General features: G+C 51.8%; 1 protein-coding gene across 4 annotated transcripts in view; it reads left to right on the plus strand.

Annotated features, from left to right (window-relative positions):
- The window catches only part of SRRM3 (serine/arginine repetitive matrix 3), a 77,859-nt gene that overhangs the window by 13,478 nt on the left and 45,044 nt on the right, over positions 1-19,337 (plus strand). For all 4 annotated transcript variants that reach the window (XM_054247765.2, XM_054247759.2, XM_054247764.2 and 1 more), the window contains exon 2: positions 16,052-16,323. In XM_054247765.2, coding sequence (XP_054103740.1) covers positions 16,091-16,323 — 233 coding nt within the window. In that variant the 5' untranslated portion in view covers positions 16,052-16,090. The remainder of the gene's footprint in view (positions 1-16,051; positions 16,324-19,337) is intronic.

The raw sequence follows: 19,337 nt of genomic DNA on the forward strand, positions 1-19,337 counted from the left end.
GGTACTCCCTGTACTTTCTCCCTGCAGAATATCACTAAGAGGCAGGCTGTTTCTTCACTTGGGCCTTTGTTTGCCTTGTGGTCAGGTGGTTAGGTGGGATGTTTCTCACGGCTCGAACCCCGTAAAATGTTTCACTTTGACCAAGGTCTGCAAAAGAGCAAGGAGCTTACGAAATGGTGCGGTTTAGACTAACACCACCCCAGCCCTGCTGGTAGTATCCACACCTCTGACACTTGGTCCAGATGAGGGAAACTGAGGCCCAGGAAAAAAAAAAGGGATCTGGTTATACAACTTCTAGCCCATTGCGCCTTCCTCTGCCTAGCTCCCAGGTGTGAGCCTGAGCGGGGGCTGGGATCTGATCCTGGAGGAAGGAGAAGGAGGTGATGAACCGGGGAAAGCACATAAGCTTCTCCGATTTCACTGCAGGGTCAGAGCATAGGCTTCTGACACACAGGTGGCTCTCCCTCCATATCCCCCCAAGGCCATCTGATTTGCACCCTCCCGGGACACAGAGACTGCCACCTGCCATCAGTGACAGCTCAGTCATAAGACTGTTCTTTCTTGGGCTCAGCTAAAGCTGTTTCTGTAGAACATTCCCTCCACCCCCAATCTCCATTCTCACTCAGGCAGCCCCAGGGAAGCTGTCTGCTCCTGGTGGAAAGGCTTCAGCCTCCCACAAGGCCACTGAGGGCCCTGACGGAGCAGGAGGACTGAGTGAGGCAGGGATTCTTTTGTTCCACTAGAATGCAGGGGAGAAGAGACCAAACCACTACTTGCTTATTTCATATCAGTTCTGGACTGCAGATCCGCCTGCTGGGTTGAACTGGTCTGCATTGCTTTTTTCTTTCCTTCTTTCTTATTTTGAGATAGGTCTCATTGTGTTGCTCGGGCTGGAGTGCGATGGTGGAATCTCGGCTCAGTGCAACCTCCACTCCCTGGGTTCAAGCGATTCTCCTGCCTCAGCCTCCCAAGTAGCTGGGACTACAGGCATGCACCATCACAGCTGGTTAATTTTCTTTTTTTGAGACAGAGTCTCGCTCTTGTTGCCCAGGCTGGAGTGCAGTGGTGTGATCTCGGCTCACTGCAACCTCCACCTGCCAGGTTCAAGCGATTCTCCTGCCTCAGCCTCCTGAGTAGCTGGGATTATAGGCACCCACCACCATGCCTGGCTAATTTTTGTATTTTTAGTAGACAGCCTCAAGTGATCTGCCTGTCACGGCCTCCCAAAGTGCTGGGATTACAGGAGCGAGCCACCACGCCCGGTCTGTATTGCTTTCAGTAGCCAGTGTTGCTTGTTCTGATATCTTCCAGAGGTCTATCATGCTGGTGTGCAGTGTCCCCACCATCCTCTGTTGATCAGCCAGTCTGAGCTCCTGGCTTGGCTGGGTCTGTCCCATTTACAAGGCTCTGTATGACCTGCCCCGGGCTACTTCAGTCTGCACTGATCTTACCTGAGCATTGTTACCTGTTCTCATGGGGGCTGCATCACCTGTACTGTGGATTCCACTGGAGGAAGCAGACAGCAGAGGCCTCCTTGTCCCCTCTTGTCCCTTGTCAGTGATGCTCTGGCCCCCAGCTGGCTCCTTTGATCTCAGCCAGCCCAGCAGAAACCTAGGGGGCTGCCCCGGGCACCCTGCTCGATTGCCACCCAATCCTTTGCTCCAGAAATTCAAATCAAAGCCAACAAAGAGTGGAGCCTCGACCAGGCAAATCCTTCCTATCTATTCAAAGTCAGGGCTGGGGCTGGGTATCATGGCCCACACCTGTAATCCCAGCACTTTGGGAGGGCAAGGGGGGTGGATCACTTGAAGTCAGGAGTTCGAGACCAGTCTGGCCAATATAGTGAAACCTGTCTCTACTAAAAATACAAAGAATTAGCCGGGCGTGGTGGCATACACCTGTACTCCCAGCTACTTGGGAGGCTGAGCACAAGAATAGCTTGAACCCAAGAGGTGGAGGTTGCAATGAGCCAAGATCACGCCACTGCACTCCAGCCTGGGCAAAACAGTGAGACCCTTTCTCAAAAACAAAAAACAAAGACAGTGATGGACTCCAAGGCTTACGAAGTAGATGACCATGAGGCCCGTGTAAATGTCAGCACACATGTGGTCTAGGCATAGTGAGAGCAGTGACCAAGGACCTTTCCCTCCATAGTTGCCAGAGATGGTGGTGGTAAAAACAAGTAGTGGGCTCCCTATCGGTGCAAACACAGGCTGGGTCTCAACAAACAGACCCAGGTGGCTGCTCTGTTCCAAGCCTTGCACTGGGCATTATGGAGGTGGATGCGGATCAGCCTAGTCTCTGCCCTTGGACAGCCCTCGGTCAGCCAGGAAGCAAACAGTCGTGCTAGATTGCTAGTAGTAGCAAGAGGGTAACAGCAGAGGCATGTCCCCCCAGGAAGTCCTTCCAGGCAGTCAGGGAAGGCTTCACGCAAGAGGTGATGCTTGAGCAGTCTTGCAGGATGGGTAGATGAGGAAGGACCTTCCAGGCATGAGGAACAGTGTGGGTCAGTGCGTTCTTGGGTAGAGCAGAATGCCGTGCGGGGCTGGACAGAGACTAGCGTAGGGCTGGACATGTTGTCAGCCATGCCACCAGGACTTTCTTGCCCTCTCTGCCTTGACGGCCCTGGGCACCTCATCTTGGCCCTTGGAAACTTTGCCAGCCCAGCCAACTCCGTTCCCCAGCACAGACTGAGACAGCAGGAAAAAGTGACAGCCCAAGCCTTGCCCAGGCACCTCTGGATCCAGCCCTAAACTGAAAACAGGAGGGTAGAAGAGGGACTACAGGGGCTGTGGCCAGAATGCGGAGCTGTAGTGCCCACACTTTTGCAGGCCAGGCTGCCTGCCTCTCCAGGAACCAGCCCTCCCACCCCCAGCCAGAGAGCCTGGGGGCTCTGGCCAAGATTTTCCTCCAGCTCCAGCAGGGGTGGCAGGAAGCTCCTGCTGCTGAATAATTGAAAGCAAGGCTTTCAGCAGCTCCCCTCCCCCCACCACGTCTTCTGGAGGGTTGGGTAACAAACAGCCGTGCCAGCACCAGCGCCTCCCCAGAGACACTCCAAGGAGTCTTGGAGGAAGCTCACTGGGCTAACCTCTCTCTGCTGGCTGCCTACGCCACCTCCTCCTGCAGTGTCTTCTTACCCGTCTTTTTTTTTTTTTTTAATTTGAGACAAAGTCTCAGTTTGTCGTCCAGGCTGGAGTGCAGTGGCGCAATCTTGGCTCATTGCAACCTCCACCTCCCGGGTTCAAGTGATTCTCCTGCCTCAGCCTCCCAAGTGGCTGGAATCATAGGTGCCCGCCACCACGCCCGGCTACTTTTTGTATTTTTAGTGGAGGGGTTTTGCCATGTTAGCCAGCCTGGTCTCGAACTCCTGACCTCAAGTGATCCACCAGCTTCACCCTCCCAAAGTGCTGGGATTACAGGTATGAGCCACCATGTCTGGCCTGTTACCCGTCTCTACTGGTCTCTACCTGTCTATGTGAGTTTGTATTTGTGAAAAGCACTATGATTGGGCTATGAGTGTTTGTACTGATTTTAAATGGTAATTACCAACCTGATCTGTTCTAATTTATACGCATCTATATTTCCTCCTGGTCCAACTCATGCCTGTAATGGCTTAGACTGATTGGGGTAGTTCATGGCTGATAAAAGCTAACGCTTAACGCACAGAGCTTATCACCTACGCAGGCGCTGCACTGTACACACGTTATTCCTTTTCTCCTTATCCTGAGGTGGGGGTATTTATATTAACCCCATTTTACAAATAAGGAAGAGGTTAAGTCACTTAAGCACACGTAGTAAGTGATTTGAGCCCATCTGCTACTGGCTGATGGGCACAGGTCTGTCTTGGTTCATGCGGACCCGGATATCCTCCAGGAGAGAGAGCTGAGCGCGGTGACTCACGCCTGCAATCCCAGAGCTTTGGGAGGAGGGTTGCTTGAGTCCAGGAGTTAGAGACGAACTTGGGCAACCTAGTAAGATCCTGACTCTACAAAAAAATTAAAATTAGCTGGGCATGGTGGCATGCGCCTGTGTGTAGTAGTGGCCAGCTACTTGGGAGGCTGAGGTGGGAGAATCACTTGAGCCCAAGAGGTAGAGGCTGCAGTGAGCCATAATTACACCATCGCACTCCAGCCTGTCTCAAAAATACTTTTTAAAAAGCTGCAAGAGAGATCTTTCCAAAATGCAAATCTGACCTCCCCAACTGAATACCCTTCACTGGCTCCCTATTGCCTGCAGAATATGGTCCTAGCTTCTGAAGGCCCTGAGGTCTGGCCCTTGCTACCCTCCTGGCTCAGTGGGCTCAGCCAAGACAAGCCCATATTTTTTTTTTTTTAAGATAGAGTCTCCCTCTGTCGCTAAGGCTGGAGTGCAGTGGCATGATCTCGACTCACTGCAACCTCCGCCTCACGGGTTCAAGCGATTCTTGTGCCTCAGCCTCCCAAGTAGCTGGAATTACAGGTACCCACCACCATGCCTGGCTAATTTTTTGTGTTAGTGGAGACGGGTTTTCACCATGCTGGCCAGGCTGGTCTCAACCTCCTGACCTCAAATGATCCACCCGCCTCAGCCTCCCAAAGTGCTGGGATTACAGGTGTAAGCCACCATGCCCAGCCACAAGTCCATGCTTTTCCCTGTTTCCTCTCCATCCCTTCTTCCCACACACCCCTACACCCTGATCAGGACTTCCTTCTCCTCCTTCTTTGTCCCGACAACTCCTACTTATGCTTCACGATCTCTCCTCCAGGAAGACCCCCTAGCTATGCTCCTCTCCTGACACACCCCAGCTCCATTAGATGTCTCTGCCATTCATCCATCATCCCAGCATGATAAACACCTGTGCTTCTCTTTCTGCATTTCTCTCTTATCCTCCGGTGAACCCCAGAGTAGCCACTCACAAATAGCTGCGATCTGAATGAATGACTCAACCCTGGAGTTGATGGGTTGTCTCCCGGGCCTGTGGTCCTTACTCCCCCAGCCCCATGCTCTTGGGCAGTGAGCACAGGGGAAGCTTCCAGGATAAACTGTTCAAGGCTGGAGGTCTGCAGAGGGTTCCCACAGGGAAGGGGAGGTTCAGCAGGAGAGTGCTCCAGGGAATATGTCCCCGTCTTAGCTGTACCTGGCTTCAATGCCAGGATTTGGAGTGGGGACACGCCTAGATTCCTTGGCACAATGCAGATGGCTTTTCTTTCCCAGCTTGATAAAATATCTTAACAAACCATTGTTGCTGCACACTTGTTTTTGACCAAGACCCAGACTGAGTTTCACAATTTAAGGAGCTGGTTTCATGAGTATTTGTCAGATCTGTCTCATTTCTGACAGTTACAAAGAATCTTTTTCCTCCAGGAAACTCAGGAGGCACATCGCTGCCCACCCGCTGTCCCCACAGTGGGCTTTTCCTCTGGAAGGTCTCATCCTATGTTTCCAGCCACCACCTTCACAGGAATGCAGCTTTCTTCATCAGAAATTCCTTTCCACCCTGGCCCTCTTAGTCAAGGGTCCTTGGGTCTTACCATGCCCTTACCATCGCCTGTCCTGTCCCCTGCACTCCCCATTCCTTACCTGAAGAATACACTTCTTCCTTTCCTCCATTCCTTCCTTCCTCTCTTCCTCCCTTTCTCTCTTTCTTTCTCTTTTTCTTTTGGATGGAGTCTCGCCCTGTCATCCAGGCTGGAGTGCAGTGGCACGATCTCAGCTCAATGCAACCTCCACCTCCCAGATTCAAGCAGTTTTCCTGCCTCAGCCTCCTGAGTAGCCAGGACTACAGGTGCACACCACCATGCCTGACTAATTTTTTGTATTTTAGTGGAGACGAGGTTTCACCGTGTTGCCCAGACTGGTCTCAAACTCCTGAGCTCAACAATCCACCTACCTCATCCTCCCAAAGTGCTAGGATTACAGGCCTAAGCCACTGCACCCAGCTGAAGACACATCTTTCAAAGGCCCATTTCTAACATGAATTTCTTCATGAAACCTTCCCTGACCATCCTAGGCAAAAGTAGAGCCTCCCTGGTCTCTTTTTTTTTTTTTTTGCTTCCACTGGGTGGATGGGTGGGAGAATGTCAACAAGATCTGTCTTTGGAATAAGCTTGTTACTGCAAGAATAAATGAATGAATGATCCCACCAAGCTCCAAGCTACAAGAATAGGGAATATTGTCTCCATTTTACAGATGAGAAAACTGAGCCTTGAAATTTAATGACTTTTCCTGATCACCCAGGCAGAAGTAGTGGAGTCAGAATGTAAGCTAAAGTCTTCTGACTCCAAGTCTTTGTCCTTGTCTAAAACTCTTTCCGGGCCCCTGTAGGAGACAGCACAAAAAAAAACCTTAGCAGTAAGAAGGTGGTTAAATTGTGTGACCACAGACGAAGTGCTCACTTGAAGCTGTGGGAATCTGTACCTTTGCGGCTCCGAGTCCCAACATTCTCTGGGGAGGCACGCTGCAGGGCCAGGAAAAGAAGCCCCTAGGGGAATGGGTGTTGCACCCTCCCCTAGGCCCCCACAAGAGAGGCTTCTGAGCTCCCGGAGCAAATGGGGCGCTTGAATTGGTGACGGGGTGCTGTCCGTGGTGCTGGAGGTCTGCGCTACTGCCAGAGAGATGAGGAGCAGGGAGTAGTTTCCTCATTCGTGTAATCCCAGTGCTTTGGGAAGCCAAGGCGGGGGGGATCACTTGAGGCCAGGAGTTCGAGACCAGCCTGGGCAACATAGTGAGACTCTGTCTCTACAATAATAATAATTGATAATAATAATGACCTCCAGTGCTATTTATGAGACCATCATTGCATACTGGGTAATGTGAGGCATTTCCCATGCATTAGTCCTTTACAACAAACCTATGAGGAAGACACTATGATTAATTAGTTTCATTTTACAGGCAAGGAAACTGAGGCCCAGAGAGTTGAAGTCACATGCCCTAGGTCTCTCGGCTCATGAATTCCCAAAGAGCACTGTCCTGTCTCCCTCTCAAATCAGGGGTCCCCAAGGTAAGGCCAGGTCTCCTCACAGACCCATCTGTGATCCGCTTCTCACTACAGACCGTTCCCTCTCCCCCAGACTGGAACAGGTCACTACCGATCTGAGCATCTTCTCCCTCTGAGCCTCGGGGTGAATACTGACCTCATTAGCTGAGAGGCCTCTGTGCCTGTCAGCAGCCGACTTTCCAGAATAGGCTGGACCCTGCAGTACAGATGGGCTGCTTCACCTTCAGTTAATCACTCGCAGGTAGCAGCATCCAGTTTGTGGCCCCTTCCATCCATGGCCAGGCTTGCTCAGGACACCCAGGCTTGGGCTTGTGGGAGAGAGACAAGTCCAGGGACTTAGCCATGAGGCTTGGAAATCAGACCTCTAGGCCTTTAACCACTTCCCGGCTTGCAGAAAAGGGAGTGTGCCCCTTCGGCAGGCATTAAACTAACGCTTCATGACTTAATCTGCACATGGGTTTGGCTGGCTCCAGCATCTGGGTTTGCCCTTAGGAGCTGACCCAGTGCTGGGAACAACCTCAGTGGAGCTCTAAGGGTGGATGGTGGGGCCTGGGCTCCTGGCTGTATCAGCAGAAAGGAAGTGGGCTGAAGGTCTGGTGCCACACATTTATGTATGTATGTGTTTATTTGTTTCTTTTTTTATGTTTTTGTTTTTGAGACGGAGTTTCGCTCTTGTTACCCAGGCTGGAGTGCAATGGCGCGATCTCAGTGCACCGCAACCTCCGCCTCCTGAGTTCAGGCAATTCTCCTGCCTCAGCCTCCTGAGTAGCTGGGATTACAGGCACACACCACCATGCCCAGCTAATTTTTTATATTTTTAGTAGAGACGGGGTTTCACCATGTTGACCAGGATGGTCTGGATCTCTTGACCTCGTGATCCACCCGCCTCGGCCTCCCGAAGTGCTGGGATTACAGGTGTGAGACACTGCACCCGGCTTGGTGCTGCATATTTAGGGTTAGTATTATCCAGACTTCCAGAGTAGGAATGGACGCAGGGTGTCTTTGAGTTATTGTTTAGTGGGAGAAACAAGTGTTCAGAGAGGGGCAGGGACTTGTTCAGGGGCTCACAGCCAATCAGTGGCAGGGTAAAGATGTCCCATGTGCTGTTCTCCCTCCAAAAAAGGGCAGTGTCAATGCCTCCAAGGAACAGACAAGTTGGAGTTAGGGTTAAGGTTATGGCTCTAGACTCCATATCTGCCTGCTTGCCCCTACAAACCCCTCGCCCTCAAGCACCCCCAATTTGTTCTCCATGTTCCCCATCACAATAAATGGCTGCACCATCCACCTGGTCACCCAGGCCAGAGACCCAGTGTCATTAAGCCACCTCCCCCATCCCACATCCAGTCAATTACAAACCCTGCCAGATTGGCCCGTTTATTTCTTGAATCTGGTCGTCCTCACCAGCTCTGGCAGCCCTGCCTCCTGCTCCCCGCCATCCTTGCTGGGAAGCCTGCCTTGGCCAACCAAGCAGGGCTATAGACAATTCTCCAGTTCTCTTTTATCACACTACGCTGCTGTTTACCGGTCAGTCTCCTGAACCAGCCTGTGAGCTTCTACAGGGCCAGGATGGGGTCACGTTCCTCTCTACACTCGCAGCCTTTAATAAGGTGGGGCCCAGAGCAGATGCTGGGTGAGTGTTTGTTGAGTGAATGTGTGAATATCGTTTCTATCTCATGTTTGAACAATTCCTTTAATAGGGATCTCATTCATCCTAGGACAAACTGCTGCATTTTGTTTCTTTTTTGAGATGAAGTCTCCCTTTGTCACCCAGGCTGAATGAAGTGCATTTCTAACAAATAACACCAATACTACTGACCCTTGGACTACCCTAAGAGGAACATGGTCCTTCTAAAAAATTCTTTAAAAACAAAGACATTCTGGCCAGATGTGGTGGCTCACACCTGTAATCTCAGCACTTTGGGAGGCCGAGGCAGGCGGATCACTTGAGGTCAGGAATTCGAGGCCAACTTGGCCAACATGGTGAAACCCCATCTCTACTAAAAATACAAACATCAGCTGGGCATGGTGGTGCTCACCTGTAATCCCAGCTACTTGGGAGGCTGAGGCAGGAGAACTGCTTGAACCTGGGAAGTGGAGGTTGCAGTGAGCCGAGATTGCACCATGCACTTCAGCCTGGCAACAGAACAAGACTCCTTCTAAAAAAAAAAAAAAAAAAAAAATTGAAAAAACGGCTATTTCTAGACCAGTGCCCACCTCTGCCTAACTGGTGGTCCAAACTGGTATCAGGAGGACCTGGAGGACACAAGCAATTTCATTCCCAAACACTTCGAGTCAGTAGATCTGGGTTGGGTCCCAGGTAGCACTGACATATGAAATATAGGGCACCCAGTTAAATTTGAATTTCAGATAAAGGAATAATTTCTTAGTAGAAGTGTGTTCCAAATATAAAATTCAGATTTAATTTAACTGGGTAGTCTGTGCTCCTATTTGCCAGATCTGGCAATGCTAGCTAAACATTGCCACTTCTCAACAAGCCTCTCAGTCCATTCAGCCAGGTTTGACCTAAATCCTCTACAATCCTTCATATATTTGAAGCCAGGTATTCTGACCACCTGTGTATTCTTGTCATCCTCCCCTCCTTGGCATCCTATTTTCGTTGATAGAGCCTAAGATAACATGCACTTTTGGCAGCCACATTGTGATATTGACTCAAATTGAGTCTGCGATCATTGAAAATCCCCAAATCCTTCCCAAACATTCTGCTTCTAAGCCATGTCTACTCCATTCCAATTTTAGTTTGGGACCCAGCTTTAGAATGTGGCACTTCTCACTATCCTATTTCACCATTTTTTTTTTTTTTTTTTTTGAGACAGAGTCTCACTCCATCGCCCAGGCTGGAGTGCAGTGGTGTGATCTCAGCTCACTGCAACCTCTACCATTCACCGTGATCTCGGCTCACTGCAACCTCCACCTCCCATTTAAGTGTTTCTCCTGCCTCAGCCTCCTGAGTAGCTGAGATTACAGGCACCCACCACCATGATTGGCTAACTTTTGTATTTTTAGCAGAGATGGGGTTTCACCATGTTGGCCAGGCTGGTCTCGAACTCCTGACCTTGTGATCTGCCTGCCTCAGCCTCCCAAAGTGCTGGGATTACAGGTGTGAGCCACCGCGTCCGGCCCTGTTTCACCTTAGATACTTCCAATGTCTCTGGCTACTGAGTCCTTTTAGAGTCTAACTGGCTGGGTGCGGTGGCTCAAGCCTGTAATCCCAGCACTTTGGGAGGCCGAGGCGGGTGGATCACGAGGTCAAGAGATTGAGACCATCCTGGTCAACATGGTGAAACCCTGTCTCTACTAAAAATACAAAAAATTAGCTGGGCACGGTGGCTCGTGCCTGTAATCCCAGCTACTCAGGAGGCTGAGGCAGGAGAATTGCCTGAACCCAGGAGGCAGAGGTTGCGGTGAGCCGAGATCGCGCCATTGCATGCCAGCCTGGGTAACAAGAGAGAAACTGCATCTCGAAAAATAATAATAATAAAATAAATAGAGTCTAACTGTATATCCATGAGCCTTCTGAGGCTGTGTCCTCAGTGAATTTGATTAACAGACTACCAGTGTTGTATCCAGTCAATAGTGAACATATTGGACAGACGTGTGAGAATACAGCCCTGTGATTCTCCATCACATACCTACATCTAACATGCCATCGATCCATTAATCAGCTCCTTTTGAGTATGGGTCAATCAACCAACCAATTACAGCAAAATGGGGTATTAGCACCCATCAGGACAGTGTCACCTTATGAAATCACACAACGAGGCCAGGCACAGTGGTTCATGCCTGTAATCCCAACACTTTGGGAGGCTGAGGCAGAAAGATCATTTGAGCCCAGGAGCTTGAGACCAGTCTGGGAAACATAGCAAGATCCCATCTCTACAAGAATAAAATTTTAAAAATCAGCTGAGCATGGTGGTTCACCTGTGGTTTCAGCTACTTGGAGGCTGAAGCAGGAGGATCACTTGAGCCCAGGAGGTCAAGGCTATAGTGAGCTATAGTCATGCCACTGCACTCCAGCCTGGGCAACAGAGTGAGCGTCTGTCTAAAAGGAAGGAAGGAAGGAAAGAAGGAAGGAAGGAAAGAAGGAAGGGAGGGAGGGAAATCTCACAATGATTTCTTTTCTTTTCTTTTCTTTTTTTCTGAGACAGAGTCTCGCTCTTTCGCCCAGGCTGGAGTGGAATGGCTTGATCTCAGCTCACTGCAACCTCAGCCTCCTGGGTTCAAGTGATTCTCGTGCCTCAGCCTCCTGAGTAGCTGGGATTACAGGCACCCGCCACCATGCTGGCTAACTTTCGTATTCTTAGTAGAGACAGGGTTTTACTATGTTGCCCAAGCTGGTCTTCAACTCCTGAACTCAGGTGATCCGCCTACCTTGGCTTCCCAAACTGCTGAGATTACTGTGCCCAGTCCCACAATGATTTCATAAAAATGTCATGGCATATGTCTCACAGAGGGACCCTGTGCCTGCATTCCTGCAGTCACTGCCTGGTCTGCTGGCCCAGCACCCTGATTTGGAAGGAAGTGGACTTAGTGTGCAATGATTCAGGTCATTCTGTTAATGACCTGCCGCAGACTCCTGCCTGGTGCCTCTCCAACTTACCAGGTGAAATTGGTCGAATCCACCATCTGTCCTAGTGAAAATCCGGACTGCATCTGCCACACCTCTCTTCACATGGCTCTCCTTTCCTCCTCAATCATTTCTGCAAAGATTACCCAGGTGTTCTCCTAGCACTGGGGCTAGAATTTCTCAGGGTTTGGAGATCTGAGTGCATTCAGAACAACTCCCACTAGCTTTCCCCCTCTGCCCTCCAGGGGCTCAGGTGAAGTTCTAGGCCTGGGAGACTGGCCCAGGTCAGAGGGAAGACGAGCAGAACAGCATGGTTCCCAGCGGTGTCATTGGTGCCTTTGAACAGCATGGTTCCCAGCACTGTCGCTGGTGCCTTTGTGCTCTCTTTCCACACCTTCAGCGTGCCGCTTGCACTGCCTAGGGTTGGGGTAGGTTCTAATGAGCCAGAATGAAAGAATGGTCCCCTCCCCTAAAAAGGCTCATAGTCTAGAATAGGTCTAATGAAGCAAATAGCCAACTGAATCTCGGTATCTAAATGTCATACTTAAAAAGTGTGGCACAGCCGGGCGCGGTGGCTCACGCCTGTAATCCCAGCACTTTGGAAGGCTGAGGTGAGCGGATCACGAGGTCAAGAGATCAAGACCATCCTGGTCAACATAGTGAAACCCCGTCTCCACTAAAATACAAAAATTAGCTGGGCATGGTGGTGCGTGCCTGTAGTCCCAGCTACTCAGGAAGCTGAGGCAGGAGAATTGCTTGAACCTGGAAGGTGGAGGTTGCAGTGAGCCGAGATCACATCACTGCACTCCAGCCTGGTGCCTGGCAACAGAGTGAGACTCTGCCTCAAAAAAAAAAAAAGAAGTGTGGCACGAAGAGGGAATGACTCATCCTTCCTGGAAGAGTGGAAGACTTCCCAGAGGAGGTGACTTTTGGGCTGGGCCCTGAAGGATGAGTTGAAGTCCCCTAGGTGAAGAAAAGGGGAAACAGAACTCCAGCTGAGGGGAAACACAGGCAAAGGCACAAAGGAGGAAGTAAGAGCCGCATTTGGAGGATGAGGACCAAGGCTAAGGGGCTAAGTGTTGGTTTCAGGATGAGGTGCAGCATGGGATGAATTGCAAGACAGTGTTCAACAGAATGCACAGGGGCTCTTATAGGCTGTATCAAGGACCACGCCATGTATTCCTCTATCCTGCCTCCTGTTGCCACTGTCTTTGTTCAACCTGAGTGCACTGAGCTTCACATGCACTAGGCACTGTCTGGAGCTAGGAGTTGAAAGCCAAGCTGCCCTCAGCCCCGGGGGAGCCAGACCTGTGAACCCACAGCAACAACAGCAAGTGATAAGAGCTCTGGGAGGTAAGACCAGGTGGTGGCTCATTCCTGTAATCTCAGCACTTTGGGAGGCCAAGGAGGGTGGATCACCTGAGGTCGGGAGTTCGAGACCAGCCTGATTAACGTGGTGAAACCCCATGTCTACTAATAATACAAAAATTAGCCAGGCATGGTGATGAGTGCCTGTAATCCCAGCTACTCAGGAGGCTGAGGCAGGAGAATCACTTGAACCCAGGAAGTGGAGTTGTAGTGGACCAAGACTGCACCACTGCACTCCAGCCTGGGAAACAGAATGAGACTCCATCTCAAAAAAAAAAAAAAAGAGAGAGAGAGAAAGGCTGGGAGTGGTGGCTCACACCTGTAATCCCAGCACTTTGGAAAGCCAAGGCGGGCAGATCACAAGGTCAAAAGTTTGAGACCAGCATGGCCAACAACGTGAAATCCTGTCTCTACTAAAAATACAAAAATTAGTCAGGCATGGTGGCACACGCCTGTAGTCCCAGCTACTTGGGAGGCTGAGGCAGGAACCCGGGGGATTGTAGTGAGCCAAGATGGCACCACTGTACTCCAGCCTGGATGACAGAGTGAGAATCCATCTCAAAAAAAAAAAAAAAAAAAAAGCTCTAGGAGGGTGACACCAGCCAGAGGGGAAAGGAAGGCTTCCGGAAGGAGATGATGCCTACAAGTGGTGACTTTGAGGACAACTAGGAATGAAGAGTGTCCCAGGAAATGGCCTGGAGCCAAGATAGGTGGAGGAGAATGTGTGCAGTGGGCAGTGATGGGTTGGGGCTGAACCGTGAGGCAGGGCTGTGTCATGACTTTAGCCAAGGTGACAGGAGTCACTGGAGGCTGCCAACCAGGGCATGACATGGTCTGATTTGCTCCTGAACCCATCTGCCAAGGTGTCAACGGAGGATGAAGGTCTGAGAGCAGGGAGGCCAGGCAACCACAGTGAGGCAGTAGACCTGCATGGAGGGAGGAGCTTGGGTCCAGGTAGTCACAAGGAAGAACAGGAAGTAGATAAATGTGAGTGAGTGATGTTGAGAAGAGGGAATGGGGCTGGGCACAGTGGCTCATGCCTGTAATCTCAGTACTTTGGGAGGCCGAGGTGGGAGGATTGTTTTGTAAGCCAGGAGTTCAAGACCAGCCTGGGCAAAATAGCAAGACCTTGACTCTATAAAAGAAAAAAATTTATTTTAAACTACCTGAGTGTGGTGGCACATGCCTGTAGTTCCAGCTCCTTGGGAGGCTGAGGTGGGAAGATATCGCTTGAGCTCTGGAGTTCAAGACTGCAGTGAGCTATGACTGTGCCACTGCACTCAAGCTGGGGTGACAGAGTGAGAACCTGTCTCAAAAAACAAAGAAGAGGGGATAAGGGACCCAACTTGAGGACAGATGAACTGTGGTGGGCCAGGGCGATAAGGGTCTGCAAGCTCCACACATGTCCCTGGCTCAGGTGATCAACAGACAGAGAAATCACCTATGAGCCAAGCACTGCCGCCAAAGTGGGTAGGGAGCAGGGCGCCCAGAGCTCTGTTTGGGGCCTGATGGGTGATGCTTGTGGAGTGTCCCAGGAAAACCCCTGGTGGTACAGGGCTGCTCTAGAGACAGAGGTGGGAAGCCAGCAGATGTGGAACTGGAAAAGAGGGGTTAGAAGAACAGCTTTGGTCTCTAAGCCCCCAGGCACTCCCCTCTCCAGAAGAATCTGACAGATGCTCCCAGGAACAGTAATCAGAGGTTCAGAGAGGGGTAGTGACATCTTCAGGGTCACACAGCAAGGAGTGGAGGAATGCAGCCTAGAACCCATGCACTTGGGACTCAGGGAAGGACATATGAGAAGAGCTTATGTTTTCATCACCACTGTTACCTCCGGCTATTCTGTGTCCTTCATAGCCTCCCATAGCTGTCACAGTCCCTCTCTCCTCTGCTTTCTAGTTTGAATGGCTCTGAACACTCCCACCCCCATCCCATCACTCTGAGGCCAGAGAGGGGAGGGTGTGTTGGGGGAGAAGTGGTGCAGGAATCCAAGATGTCCAGGCACGCCCAATCCCTTCTTTCCCTCCCTCCATCCTTCCGTTCCCTCCCTCCCACCCCACTCCCTGGGAATGAGGCCTCCCTGTTGCTTAGCAACTAGCAGAGTCTTGGAGAAAGGAAATGGAAATAGCTCAGGAGGTGCCTCCCCTCAGTTAAGATAGAAGTCCTTGGAGTGAGGGAGAGAGGGAGAGAGAGAGAGTGAGTGTGTGTGTGTGTGTGTGGTGTGTGTGCGCGCGTGTGTGTGTGCGCGTGTGTGTGTGCGCGCGTGTGTGTGTGCGCGTGTGTGTGTGCGCGCGTGTGTGTGTGTGTGTGTGTGTGTGTCTGCTCTACTTTGGAGGGCCTAACGGAGTCAGGGCTTCTCAGTTCCAAGCCAAGTTGGCTCCCACCCTACCCTGAGCCTACAGGAGGATGTGGCTGCCTGAAAAGCTATTGTCAGTGTAGCTTTGCTCACATCCTCAGAAGCAGTGTTCCCAGAACAAAGGAGGGGATAGTCCTGTGGGCCTGAGTCTGGGTGAGCCCCTCTTACCTAGAATGTTGGCTTTGGGAAAGTTGGCTAGATCAAAGTGAGAGCTGAAAACTACGTCTAGGGTGAGAATGGAGTAAGCTTCCTTCCTTCCCCTCTCGGCAGCGCTCCCCTGGGAGCAGACTGAGAGGTAGAAACACTTGTCATCTGTGTCCCACTGGACAGAGCCAGGACAATGGGTCTGGTGTGTTCATAAACAATTTCGACTGAGCCTGCAGGAGAAACACGACTGGGGGCTAATGAGTGCACTCGGGCACTGGGATGTCTGGGCCAAGCATTCATGCAAGGCAGAGGGGACCGTCCTCAGTAGTTGCTAGGTCCCTGGAGGTGACACGATTCCCAGCCAATGGCTCTTAGAGGTCATCCTGTATGGCCTGTATCCACCCACCTTACAGATGGGAAAAGCCCAGTGTCCAACCGATTCATGCCCTGAGGTGTGACCCAAAGATGCAAACCAGCCGTCCGCCTCCATCTGCACCAGGAAGCGAAGCGGATTAGAGCCATGAGTGGGCCCTTAAATCTCCAGGATTAACTCGAGAAGAGAGGAGCTTAGCAGGTGGCCAAGAAGTGACCATCCCGCCTCCTGTCTGTGTCTGTCCCTCAGGGTCAGCGGCCCCGGTCAGCGGCCCCGGGGCCAGCCGCGATGACGTCCACCGTGAACAACGGGGCGGCCAGCATGCCATCCCCACCCGACGCCGCGAATGGCTTCCCGCAGCCCGGCGCCTCCTCGGGGGCCTGGCCGCGGGCGGAGGAGGAGCTGCGCGCCGCGGAGCCGGGCCTGGTGAAGCGCGCGCACCGCGAGATCCTGGACCACGAGCGTAAGCGACGCGTGGAGCTCAAGTGCATGGAGCTGCAGGAGATGATGGAGGAGCAGGGGTGAGCGAGCCGCGGGGCGGGGAGGTGGGCGGGGCGAGGGTGGGAGAAGATAGTGATGCTGGTCGTGGGCGTGGCGAACGCCGTGGGCTGGGAGAAGGGCGGGGCTAGGGTGATTAGGGCCGAGTCAGGCGACCGTGGGGACCCAGGAGCCTAGGTCAGACAAGAGGCCAGAGTCCAGACCACTTGGGATGAAGCGATTGCGAGTCCAGCTCATCTTTCATTTATGTATTAAGTTGTTGTGAATGTAATGTTGCTTTTTGCTATTAAAAGTAATGGTTTCCTTAATGAGCTCTTGGGAAAAAAAAAAAGTTATAGCAAAACTGGTGGACCACACTGGCTCATGCCTGTAATTCCAGCATTTTGAAAGGCCGAGGCAAGCAGATTATTTGAAGTCAGGAGTTCGAGACCAGCCTGGCCAACATGATGAAACCCTGACTCTATGAAAAATACAAAAAGTCCGGGCGAGGTGGCTCACGCCTGTAATCCCAGCAGGTTGGGAGGCCGAGGCAGGTGGATCACTTGAGGTCAGGAGTTTGAGATCAGTCTGGCAAACATGGCAAAACCCCTTCACTACTAAAAATATAAAAATTAGCCAGGTTTGGTAGCACGTGACTATAATCCCAGCTACTCTGGAAGCTGAGGCAGGAGAATCGCTTGAACCGGGAGATGGAGGTTGCAGTGAACCGAGATGGCACCACTGCACTACAGCCTGGGCGACAGAGCGAGACACCGTCTCAAAAAGAAAAAAAGAAAGAAAGAAACTAGTGGGCTGGCTGCTGAAGGAGTCAAAGTCAGGAGCAGGGGCTGCCTGTCAGGCTTGCACTGTCCGTGAGCTGAGAAATCAGAAACACCCTGCACAAGGGGGCTGAAGCCTGGAGCCACATGGGGCCAGACACAGCCTGTGTCCTGCAGTCCGTCCAAGCCACACCTTTGACTGTCCACCCCAGACCTCCTGGGCTCCCTTAGACAGGGGCCACCATCTCTGAAGAGCTGAGGAAGACCCTCAGGCTCAGACACACAGTGACTTGCTGAAGGCCATCTGGACGGTGAGGAGCCAAGGTGGAGCCTGGATCAAGCATCCCACTGGCTGCCAGACAGGTCTGCTTGTTAGAAGAAGAAGGGGACATGGGAACCTGGTGCTCACCTTGCCCAGAGGACCACGTAAGGGGGAGGAGGCTCCTTGCAGAGAGGGGTAGATGGATGGATGGCAGGATGCTGAGGACACACAGAAAGGAGGCTCCAGCTGGTGGGGGAACACGTTGATGAGCTGTGGATAGTGGGTATGGGAAGAGGGAATGAGACCCCAAGGGGCAGGGGCAAGAAGGGGTGAGGTGGGGGGCATCTCCTACAGTGAGAACCCCAATCCCCAAATTAAACCTGCAAATCCAGCCAGGTGTGGTGGCTCACACCTGTAATCCCAGCACTTTGGGAGGCCAAGGCAGGCAGATCACTTGAGGTCAGGAGTTCGAGACCAGCCTGGCCAACATGATGAAAACCCATCTCTATTAAAAAAACACACACACAAAAATTAGCCGGGCATGGAGGCAGGCATCTGTGATCCCAGCTACTTGGGAAGCTGAGGCAAGAGAATTGCTTGAACCTGGGAGGCACAGGTTGCAGTGACTAGAGATCGTGCCACTGGACTCCAGCCTGGGTGACAGAGGGAGACTTCATCTCAAAAACAACACCAAAAACAAATAAACAAAACCTGCAAATTCCGCCAAGTTTTGTCTGGTGAGTCAAGGAAGGACGGGAATGTGGGCAGAGGACAAGAGGGTTGACAGGGACAGGCAAAGTGTCCCCTGCACTTTCCTGCTCCTCCTCCTCCCAGAACCCCACCCCCCTGATGAACCCATCCCCATCCTGAGCCCCTCTCCCTTCACTAAGCCCCTTCCTCTTCTCTGTACTTTCCCATCCTGAAAGCCCTCCCGATCAAAGACCCCCACCCTTTCAAAAAATTCTCCCTTACTGAGCCCCTCCCCAAGCAAAAGGCGATGTCATTTGGCCACATCCTGGGTGTTAAACTCCCAGCATCAAAGATCCCTGCCTCCCTGGGAAGCACCCACTTGCCCAGTCAAGGCCCTTCCCCTACCCAAGCTCTCACTTCAGGTGGTCCTTATCCTGGAGCCACCCCCAAAAAACCAGATCTTGAATGACCATTCCCCCTGGCCTCCCCATCCTCAGCAGGCATTTGATCATTACAGGGACAGGCATTCTGAGACCCCCAAATCCAGGCTTCAAGTCCTATCTTTTTTTTTTTTTGAGACAGAGTTTCACTTGTTACCCAGGCTGTAGTGCAATGGCGCAATCTCGGCTCACCGCTACCTCTGCCTCCTGGGTTCAAGCAATTCTCCTGCCTCAGCCTCCCAAGTAGCTGGGATTACAGGCGCGCGCCACCATGCCCAGCTAATTTTTGTATTTTTAGTAGAGACAGGGTTTCACCTTGTTGACCAGGATGGTCTCGACCTCTTGACCTCATGATCCACCCACCTCGGCCTCCCAAAGTGCTGGGATTATAGGCGTGAGCCACCGCGCCCGGCCAGGTCCTATCTTAACTTTGAACAAGCCTCGGTTTACTCACCTGGAAAATAGGGGCACCGTGTTCTGGAGCTGTTCTGAGAGTCCTCGGTCAAAGACACGCATGAGACTGCCCAGCCCCCAGCCAGTCCTCACAAAGTGTTCAATGAACACTAGGCGCCCCTGCTCTTTTATCAAATCGAGTCATTAATATCCATTTCTAGAAACACTGGTTCAGTCGCGTTTATTTACCGGGTTCTCGGGCATTTGACAAATATTCCCATCAATCACAGGAACACACACACACTCTTTGGCCCCATTAAAAAGCAATCCTTTTTCTTAATATTGATGGCTGGCTGGCTAATCCCCTGGTGATGGATGGCGTACTTGGAGTCACCTTCCCAGACAGCCTTGGCTTACAGTCTGCGATCACTGCAGGGCAGGATGGAGCCCCCAGCCTTTCTGATATGATGCCCCCACCACGGACCCCAGCATCC

The sequence above is a fragment of the Callithrix jacchus genome, chromosome 2 (genome assembly GCF_049354715.1).
Source record: "Callithrix jacchus isolate 240 chromosome 2, calJac240_pri, whole genome shotgun sequence".
Classification (NCBI taxonomy): Eukaryota; Metazoa; Chordata; class Mammalia; order Primates; family Cebidae; genus Callithrix; species Callithrix jacchus.